The following is an 11705-nucleotide window of genomic DNA, read 5'->3' as shown; positions in this document are numbered from 1 at the left end:
GTATGGACAGTAGACAGTAGATATAGTTCCTATAGGACCCCTGGTTTACAGTAAAGACAGTAGAGAAGTGTGACGATACTGTTCCAGCTGTTCATAGCTTCTGGGGATTCCATGCCATGAATATGAGCTTTACAGCAACGCACACACACACAGCGAGTCTCTTCACACTCAAGGACACACACACACACACACACACACACACACACACACACACACACACACACACACACACACACACACACACACACACACACACACACACACACACATACATACATACATACATACATACACACACACACACACACAGCAATGGAACAGAAGGCCTTTATTATCAACGGGGCAGCTTGAAGCAGCACAGGAAACAGATGACATCAGCAGATTCAGAAAACATGTCTTCAGCAGCAGTGGTGTTATACTGGTGCAGGGAGTATCAAAGGCTTCCTGATGCTTCACATTCACACACACACCGAGTCTCTTCTCACTCAAGGACACACACACACACACACCGAGTCTCTTCGCACTCAAGGACACACACACACACACTGAGTCTCTTCTCACTCAAGGACACACACACACTGAGTCTGTATATAACCGGTTAAAAGGTTTACCTTTGGGATCGACCTGCGTTAGGTAATAGAGAGTGGAGGAGCTGGCTCCGTTGGACTGAATCAGGTAGCCTGTCAGCAGAGACACCGCTCTCACGTAGTCCTTTCTGGGTGGATATTGCTGGAATAAGACCAATCAAATGACCAATCAAATGAAAGTATTATTCATACATGGATTACCATAACAAATGAAACCAGTCAGCTGTTCACATTATGTTTAGACTTCTTCCGTTTAACAAACCAGATTTCTTCTGAGTCACAACAGAGACATGTAGAGATGTTGACCCGACTTCTACAGTAGACTGGGCCTCTGGCAGAGCTTTCTTACTGAGTCTGCCAAACAGCACTAATGGAAACTATCTATTGTACAAAATTCACTAGACGACATGTACAACTTTAGTCAAATCATCTTCGTAATCCTACTCGTATGAAATAGAGGACCAGCCACTTGTCCATTGTGACGTTTTTAAAATTTAACTAGGCAAGTCAGTTAAGAACAAATTCTTATTTACGATGACGGCCTACCACCGGTGGGAGTCCGAATCACGGCCGGATGTGATGCAGCCTGGATTCAAACCAGGGACTGCAGTGACACCTCTTGCACTGAGATGCGGTGCCACTGCCCCGCTCGGGAGCCCCACGGTTGATAATATTCAGAGCAAACCAACACTGTGTGTAGATAAAGGTACATACCGGGTGTTTGACAGAGTAGTTGATGATCAGGAAGTCGTTGCCCAGAGGAAGCCATGATCTCATTGTGATAAAGTCCCTGTTCTTCAGGGGGCTCGGGCACTTCCCTACAAACACAATGACAACATGACTTCAGTGAAATATGTTTCAATGAGTCCAAATGTCCACATACTGTAGCATTCTATTGTCTAATTGTCTAGAGTTCTCAATGATTCTCAGTGACAAACTGCCTCACAAGCCAGTCTATACAGTCTATTTCTATGCCTGATTAGATTGCTGTACCTTTCATCTGCAACATGTGGTTACAGTAGGCCTAGTCATAAAAATACCTTTTACTTTGAGAAACATGGTTCAGTCTACTACATCTGTTGCATATTGACTCATACTGACTGGTGTTCACGTACGGCAGTTTAAATCCTCTTCCTCCTCCTCCTCCACCTCCTCCCCCTCATTCTCTTTCTCCTCCTCCAACTCCCCATCCTCCTCTTCCTCTTCCCACTCTTCCTCCTCCCCCTCCCCCTACTCCTCCCACTCCCCCTACTCCTCCTCCTCTTCCTCCCCCTCTTCCCCCTAATCCTCCTCCTCTTCATCCTCCCCCTCTTCCCCCTACTCCTCCTCTTCATCCTCCTCCGCCCCCTCCTCCTCCCCCTACTCCTTTTTCCACTCTCAGGAGTCATATCCTATTTATGAAACTAACTCTCAGGAGTAATATCCTATTTATGAAACTAACTCTCAGGAGTAATATCCTATTTATGAAACTAACTCTCAGGAGTAATATACTATTTATGAAACTAACTCTCAGGAGTAATATCCTACGTCTGTCACTAACTCACAGGAGTAATATCCTACGTCTGTCACTAACTCACAGGAGTAATATCCTACGTCTGTCACTAACTCTCAGGAGTAATATCTACGTCTGTCACTAACTCACAGGAGTAATATCCTACGTCTGTCACTAACTCTCAGGAGTAATATCCTACTTCTGAAACTAACTCTCAGGAGTAATATCCTACGTCTGTCACTAACTCACAGGAGTAATATCCTACGTCTGCGTTGACAGTAAGTCTGCCGATATCGTGGGTGTCGATCATGTTGCTGTCCCAGTTCTTCCGGTAGCTGGTGTCATGAAGGACGTCGTAAAGGGTCTCAGCAGTCACGTCCTTACACACTATCCTCATCTGAAACAATAAGTAAAACACATTATATTAAAAAATTTATTGACAAATATATCTGTGTAATAACCTTAAACCCTGTTACCATGTTATTACATAGAAATTACTATGTCACTACTTTTCTGCTACTGCTAATTACTGTGTGATTACATAGGACTATGTTAGCTACGAATAACAAGGTAGAACAGTGATTGAGTCAACTTCCCTGAACTGGGGCCTCTGAAGCTGTAACTGTCTTTAGTATCAATGAAGTTTAGAACGATGTAGGAGTGCATGTGTAACGGACGTGAAATGGCTAGCTAGTTAGCGGTGGTGCGCGCTAATAGCCTTTCAATCGGTGACGTCACTTGCTCTGAGACCTTGAAGTAGTGGTTCCCCTTGCTCTGCAAGGGCCGCGGCTTTTGTGGAGCGATGGGTAACGATGCTTCGTGGGTGACTGTTGTTGATGTGTGTAGAGGGTCCCTGGTTCGCGCCCGGGTCGGGACGAGGGGACGGACTAAAGTTATACTGTTACACATGCCATAAAAATAGATCTGCTACAGACTCTCTTCCAGAAGGATTTATGTTACAGTTAACACATTGTTATTTGGAATGTTCCCAATAGATCAGTCTGTGTTTTATAGTAAAGATTACACTGTGCAGAAAACCTTTAACAACTGGATTTCAAAAGATCTCCAGGTGGGAATACAGTACACCACCATAACAACACCATTTGAAGTTGAGGAAGATGAATATATTATATTACTGTAATACCTGTGTGACCACATGGAACCAACAGAATATACCAGGACCTAACTACATTAATTTACCATAGGATATATATTAGTTTAAATTATAATAAAACTATAGGAAGTGTTGCCTTGGAGATATTACATAAGATTACATCCATCCAAATGCTCTCTGTTCACATTACATCCATCTTAATGCTCTCTGTTTACATCACATCCATCTTAATGCTCTGTTTACATTACATCCATCTTAATGCTCTCTGTTCACATTACATCCATCTTAATGCTCTCTGTTTACATCACATCCATCTTAATGCTCTCTGTTTACATCACATCCATCTTAATGCTCTCTGTTTACATCACATCCATCTTAATGCTCTCTGTTTACATTACATCCATCTTAATGCTCTCTGTTCACATTACATCCATCTTAATGCTCTCTGTTCACATTACATCCATCTTAATGCTCTCTGTTTACATCACATCCATCTTAATGCTCTCTGTTTACATCACATCCATCTTAATGCTCTCTGTTTACATCACATCCATCTTAGCTCTGTTTACATTACTCCATCTTAAGCTCTTGTTCACATACATCCATCTAATGCTCTCTGTTACATACATCCATCTATCTGCTCTCTTTACATCACATCCATCTTAATGCTCTCTGTTTACATCAACATCATCTTAATGCTTCTTGTTTACATCACATCCATCTTAATGTCTCTGTTTACATCACATCCATCTTAATGCTCTCTGTTCACATTACATCCATCTTAATGCTCTCTGTTTACATCACATCCATCTTAATGCTCTCTGTTTACATCACATCCATCTTAATGCTCTCTGTTTACATTACATCCATCCTAATGCTCATTATACAGTATAGTATACATCATATTAAACCCTATACAGTATAGTGTACATCATATTAAACCCTATATTGTATAGTGTACATCATATTAAACCCTATATTGTATAGTGTACATCATATTAAACCCTATATTGTATAGTGTACATCATATTAAACCTTATACAGTATAGTGTACATCATATTGAACTCTATACAGTATAGTGTACATCATATTAAACCCTATACAGTATAGTGTACATCATATTAAACACTATACAGTATAGTGTACATCATATTAAACCTTATACAGTATAGTGTACATCATATTAAACCCTATACAGTATAGTGTACATCATATTAAACCCTATATTGTATAGTGTACATCATATTAAACCCTATACAGTATAGTGTACATCATATTAAACCCTATATTGTATAGTGTACATCATATTAAACCCTATATTGTATAGTGTACATCATATTAAACCCTATATTGTATAGTGTACATCATATTAAACCTTAAACCTTAACCTTAGGCCCAGCTACAAGCCAAGCACAGTGTATTACATTACAAAGTAAACAAGCAAATAAGTGGATTTTCCCCATATCTCTGACGCATCAGTGAGTGACTGATATATATACAGTTCTGCCTGCGCCACAGCAGCAGAGTGGGATGGGAGCGTGGGATACCTGGGGGTCTTCAAGCCTTTCCTTGTGTTTGGGTTTCAGTGTTGTTATGTCCAAGACAAATGTATATATACAGTTGAAGTTGGAAGTTTACATACACTTAGGTTGGAGTCATTAAAACTCGTTTTCAACCACTCCACAAATTTCTTGTTAACAAACTATAGTTTTGGCAAGTCGGTTAGGACATCTACTTTGTGCATGACACAAGTAATTTTTCAAACAATTGTTTACAGACAGATTATTTCACTGTATCTCAATTCCAGTGGGTCAGAAGTTTACATACACTAAGTTGTCTGTGCCTTTAAACAGCTTGGAAAATTCCAGAAAATTATGTCATTGCTTTAGAAGCTTCTGATAGGCTAATTGACATCATTTGAGTCAATTCGAGGTGTACCTGTGGATGTATTTCAAGGCCTACCTTCAAGCTCAGTGCCTCTTTGCTTGACATCATGGGAAAATCAAAAGAAATCAGCCAAGACCTCAGAAAGCAAACCAGACGGCATAATTTCTTGTTTTATTAATGTATGGATAGCCAGGGGTACGCTCCAACACTCAGACATCATTTACAAATGAAGCTTGTGTTTAATGAGTCCACCAGATCAGAAGCAGTAGGGATGACCAGGGATGTTCTCTGGATAACTGTGTGAATTAGACAATTTTTCTGTCCTGCTAAGCATTCCAAAAGTAACGAATACTTTTGGGTGTCAGGGAAAATGTATGGAGTAAAAAGTACATCATTTTCTTTAGGAATGTAGTGGAGTAAAAGTAAAAGTTGTCAAAAATATAAACAGTAAAGTACAGATACCCTAAAAACGATTTGGAAGTATTTTTACTTCAGTACTTTACACCACTGGCCACACCAATGTGTTGGAGGAAACACCGTACAGCTGGTGACCGAAGTCAGCGTGCATCCATCCTACCTGCCACTAGGAGGAGCTAGAGCGCGATGGGACAAGGACATCCCGGCCGGCCAAACCCTCCTCTAACCCAGACGACGCAGGGCCAAACGCTCCTCTAACCCGGACGACCCTTGGCCAAACCCTCCTCTAACCCGGACGACGCTGGGCCAAACCCTCCCCTAACCCAGACGACGCTGGGCCAAACCCTCCCCTTACCCGGACGACGCAGGGCCAAACCCTCCTCTAACCCGGACAACCCTTGGCCAAACCCTCCCCTAACCCAGACGATGCTGGGCCAAACCCTCCCCTTACCCGGACGACGCTGGGCCAAACCCTCCCCTTACCCGGACGACGCAGGGCCAAACCCTCCTCTAACCCGGACGACGCTGGGCCAAACCCTCCCCTAACCCGGACGACGCTGGGCCAAACCCTCCCCTAACCCAGACGACGCTGGGCCAAACCCTCCCCTAACCCAGACGACGCTGGGCCAAACCCTCCCCTAACCCAGACGACGCTGGGCCAAACCCTCCCCAACCAGAAGACGTGGCCAAACCCCCCTTACCCGGACGACGCTGGGCCAAACCCTCCCTTACCCGGACGACGCCGGGCCAAACCCTCCCCTAACCCGGACGACGCTGGGCCAAACCCTCCCCTAACCCGGACGACGCTGGGCCAAACCCTCCCCTAACCCGGACGACGCTGGGCCAATTGTGCACCGCCTCATGGTTCTCCCAGTCGCGGCCGGCTGCGACACAGCCTGGGATCGAACCCGGGTCTGTAGTGACGGCTCAGACCGCTGCAGCACTCGGGAGGCCAGACAAATATATATTTTCTTCTCTTATTTGATCAGATATTTTCTAATGATGGTGGCCCCAGGCCTTTCCTTGTGTTTGGGAGAGGAAGGAAGGACTGAGAGAGAGGAGCCAGTGGTCAGAAGTGTAGTGTTTGTATTTAACCATGAGGCTGCAACAGGAGTTTCCCATAACACTTCGTATGGATACCCTCTTCATTAAGCATTATAAGCGCATTTCTAACACCTTATTAGCTGTGCATAATGCATTATAATGCACAACTTAGTTTACTTTCCTGGTGCTCTTCATAGCTGAAGTAAATATGTTTATTTTGTCTCTTCTGTGATCAATGAGCTTAATTCTATGAAACTCATCTTCAGTGGGGACCACTGGTTATTTGGCTGATCAAACGGCTCATCAAAATGTTGGACTCTTTGTGAGTAAAGAATTAAGAAAAGACAGGATTCAAGATTCAAGTGGAAACTACGGGGCAAAGAGTGGATTAATTCAATTCAATTTGACCCATTATCATAGAGGTGTAAAGTACCGGATAGGAAAACTGTAAAGAAGGGTTAGGTAGGCCTAGACCGGAATAAGGATTCCACTTCCTTCCATTCTAAATCCTACATGATGCCTTTAGTTAATCAGTGTGCAGGGACTACAGTGCTGTATAGCATGCCAGGTGTGACACAATCAGATAGTGTGTGTCGGGTCAACGTAGCAAACGGCTCCACGTAACTCAATCAGTAGATCACTTAGGTTGAGTTAATAATAATTCACCATCACATCCCCCTGTCCAACCCCCGTCCGGGCCTGGCTTCTAACAGAAGGCCTAGTCGCTCCTCATTTCCACTGCCTGGGTTGCCTCCTTAGGTCAGGTCCCTCTGAATGGAATGTCGTCAATACCTACCTCTATGTTCTATTATTCAGGAGCCGAGAAGTGCATCACTGCCCCGGAAAATATTCATGTTCTATAAAGAGAGGCCGATCTAGCCTTCATCTCCTGTTATGTTGACGTTTGTTCTGGGTGTCAACATTTGTTTTCTCATTCCTCCTTCTAAACAATCCTTCATTCCTACTCTGTTTCTTGTGTTTCCTCTTTATCTGGGTTCCCGACGGGGTCAGCTGGAGTTTCTTCAGTAAGGGCTGTTACCCTCTTGGCCTGGCAGCAGGGTGGGGGGGAATCAGGTTTCCTCTTTATCTGGGTTCCCGACGGGGTCAGCTGGAGTGTCTTCAGTAAGGGCTGTTACCCTTGCCTGGCAGCACGGGTGGGGGGGATCAGGTTTCCTCTTTATCTGGGTTCCCGAGGGTCCGCGTGGAGTTTCTTCAGTAAGGGCTGTTACCCTCTTGGCCTGGCAGCAGGGTGGGGGGGGGGATCAGGTTTCCTCTTTATCTGGGTTCCCAACGGGGTCACGGAGTGTCTTCAGTAAGGGCTGTTACCCTCTTGGCCTGGCAGCAGGGTGGGGGGGGGGGGGGGGGGGGGGATCAGGTTTCCTCTTTATCTGGGTTCCCGACGGGGTCAGCTGGAGTTTCTTCAGTAAGGGCTGTTACCCTCTTGGCCTGGCAGCAGGGTGGGGGGGATCAGGTTTCCTCGTTACTAGCTGCTAGCCATTACCACAGCTTTCCACTCTTTATTTTTCAGGACCTCTCCCGGGTGGACGTCACATCAGAGACCCAGCCTGCCTTTCCTTTCTGACAGACAGAAACTGTCTGATGACCTAGTCTTACCTAGGACTACAGTATAGCTGGCCGCTACAGAGGTATGGTCAGATGATCGAGTCTTACCTACTGTAGGACTACTATATAATATAGAAGTATACAATACATATTGCGTAATGTGTCTCTAGTGTGTTGAGGGTTCTGTTTCTGAATTAATTGTTTGGACCCTACTTTGTTACAGTATGCATCTACATTAGGTCTACATAGGCTATACTGCTATGCTACTATACTACAATACCACTACACTACTAAGCCACTATACTACTATGCTGCTAAACCAATATACTACTATACCACTACACCCCTATACAACTACACTACTAATAAATGGCTATACTCATATACTACTGTACTACTATACCAATATACTAATATACTGCTATACTACTACACAACTATACCACTATACTAGTATACCAATATAATGTTATACTGATATACTACTATGCCACAATACTACTATACTACCATACTAATATGCTGCTATGCTACTATACTGCTATACTAATATGGTACTATACTACCACACTGATATACAGCTGTACTACTATACTGCCATACTGCCATGTCGCTATACTGCCATACTAATATGGTAGTATACTACATCGATATACTACTATACTGCATACTAATATACTGCTATGCTACTATACTGCATACTAATATGGTACTATACTACCATGCTGATATACTGCTATACCAATATACTAATACACTACTATGCTACTATACTTCTGTGCTACTATACTTCCATACGACTATACTGATATACTACCATACTAATATTCTACCATGCTACTATACTTCCATGCTACTATGTTACTATACTTCTATGCCGATATACAACTATACTGCTATACCAATATACTACTACACTACTATACCGCTTTACTAATATACTCCATTGCTGCTATATTAATATACTGCCATATGACTATACTGCTATTCTACTATACTGCAATATCAATATAAAGCTAAAATACTACACTTCTATATTAATATACTCCTATACAACTACACTACTAATAAACGGCTATACTCATATACTACTATACTGCTGTGCTACCATACCAATATACTAATATACCACTATACCAATATAATGTTATACTGATATACTACTATGCCACTATACTAATACACCACTATTCTACTATACTTCTGTGCTACTATACTTCTATAACGATATACTGATATACTGCTGTACTACCATACTACTATACTAATATTCTACATGCTATTATACTTCCATGCTACTATGTTACTATACTTCTATACTGCTATACTACTATACCGCTATACTAATATACCGCTTTACTAATATACTCCATTGCTGCTATATTAATATACTGCTATATGACTATACTGCTATACTACTATACTGCAATATCGATACAAAGCTATAACACTACACTGCTATACCACCACACTGCTAGTATAGTAGTATACCGCCATACTACTACACCACAATAATACTATAATAATATACTACTATGCTGCTATACTACTATACTATCATACTACCATTCTGCTATAGTAATATACTGCTACACCACTATAATACTATGTTAGTATACTACTATGCCAATATACTACTATAGTCCTGTACTGCAATACTACTATGCTAATGTACTGCCATACTAATATGGTGCTATACTAGTATACTTCTATGTTGGTATACTGCCATACTACTATACCACTATACTACTATATTGCTATATTAGTATGCCACCATACTACTGCGCGGTATACTAGTATGCTACAATAATACTATACCGAGTATACCACTATACTACTATATTGCTATATTAGTATGCCACCCATACTAGCGCTGGTATACTACTATGCTACAATAATACTATACCAATATACCACTATACTACTATATTGATATATTAGTATGCCACCATACTACTGCACTGTAAACTACTATGCTACAATATACTATACCATATACCACTATGCCGCTATACTACAATACGACTATTCTGCTATAGTAATATATTGCTATACTACTATTCTGGTATACTGCTATACTGCTGTCCTTTTATACTACTATACAACTATACTGCTATGCTGCTGTACTGCTATACTGCTATAGTGCTATACTGCTATTCTACTTTACTGCTATACTGCTATTGTCATGTTTTGTCTTTCATCATGTCTTGTCCCTGTGCTTCCCTCTGCTGGTCTTATTAGGTTCTTTCCCTCTTCTCTCTCTCTCTCTCCTCCTCCCCTCTCTCCCTCTCCCGCTCTCCTCTCTCTATCGTTCCGTTCCTGCTCCCAGCTGTTTCTCATTCTCCTAACGACCTCATTTACTCTTTCACACCTGTCCCCTATTTTGCCCTCTGATTAGAGTCCCTATTTTCCCTCTGTTTTCCGCTTCTGTCCTTGTCGGATTCTTGTTTGAGGTTTGCTGCTCTGTGTCCTTGTTCCGCCCTGTCGTGTTTTTGCCTTTGTCAGATGCTGCGTGTGAGCAGGTGTCTATGTCAGCTACGGTCTGTGCCTTCCTGAAGCGACCTGCAGTTTGTGGTCGCGGCTCCAGTCGTTCCTCTCTACTGACGAGAGGTTTTCAGTTTCCTGTTTTGGATTAACCTTTGATAATATCCAGGAGAATCATTGTTTGTTTAAAACTGGAATAAAGACTCTGTTTCTATTACGTCGCTTTTGGGTCCTCCTTCACAGCATAACAGAAGAATCCGACAAGAATGGACCCAGCGACTACGGATTCTCGCAACACTGCCGTCGAGTTCCAGGGAGCAATGCTCGGCAGACACGAGCAGGAATTGTCTGCTGCTCGTCATGCCGTTGAGACCCTGGCCGCTCAGGTCTCCGACCTCTCAGGACAGTTTCAGAGTCTTCGTCTCGTGCCACCAGCTACTTCCTGGTCTTCCGAGTCTCCGGAACCTAGGGTTATAACCCACCATGTTACTCTGGGCAACCCACTGAGTGTCGCTCCTTTCTCACCCAGTGTGATATTGTGTTCTCTCTCCAGCCCAACACATACTCAAGAGAGAGAGCTCGGATCGCTTACGTCGTATCACTCCTTACTGGTCGGGCTCGGGAGTGGGGCACAGCTATCTGGGAGGCAAGGGCTGAGTGTTCTAACGATTATCAGAACTTTAAAGAGGAGATGATACGGGTTTTTGATCGTTCAGTTTTTGGGAAGGAGGCTTCCAGGGCCCTGGCTTCCCTATGTCAAGGTGATCGATCCATAACGGATTACTCTATAGAGTTTCGCACTCTTGCTGCCTCCAGTGACTGGAACGAGCGGCGTTGCTCGCTCGTTTTCTGGAGGGACTCCACGCTGAGGTTAAGGATGAGATTCTCTCCCGGAGGTTCCTTCCAGCGTGGACTCTTTGATTGCACTCGCCATCCGCATAGAACGACGGGTAGATCTTCGTCACCGAGCTCGTGGAAGAGAGCTCGCGTTAACGGTGTTCCCCCTCTCCGCATCTCAACCATCTCCTCCCACCGGCTCAGAGACTGAGCCCATGCAGCTGGGAGGTGTTCGCATCTCGACTAAGGAGAGGAACGGAGAATCACCAACCGCCTTTG

At 43.3% G+C, this 11705-nt stretch overlaps 1 protein-coding gene across 1 annotated transcript in view; it reads right to left on the bottom strand.

The window, feature by feature from the left end:
* Positions 1-11705, bottom strand: part of LOC120047879 (START domain-containing protein 10-like) — a 44767-nt gene that overhangs the window by 16108 nt on the left and 16954 nt on the right. Inside the window, exons 2-4 of the mRNA XM_038993452.1 lie at positions 2329-2476; positions 1302-1405; positions 612-729 (exon numbers count right to left, since the gene is read on the bottom strand). Coding sequence (XP_038849380.1) covers positions 612-729; positions 1302-1405; positions 2329-2476 — 370 coding nt within the window. The remainder of the gene's footprint in view (positions 1-611; positions 730-1301; positions 1406-2328; positions 2477-11705) is intronic.

Source organism: Salvelinus namaycush, chromosome 5 (assembly GCF_016432855.1).
Source record: "Salvelinus namaycush isolate Seneca chromosome 5, SaNama_1.0, whole genome shotgun sequence".
Lineage (NCBI taxonomy): Eukaryota > Metazoa > Chordata > Actinopteri > Salmoniformes > Salmonidae > Salvelinus > Salvelinus namaycush.
The sequence above is the reverse complement of the archived record's forward strand: the minus strand, read 5'-3'. Positions and strand labels throughout refer to the sequence as shown.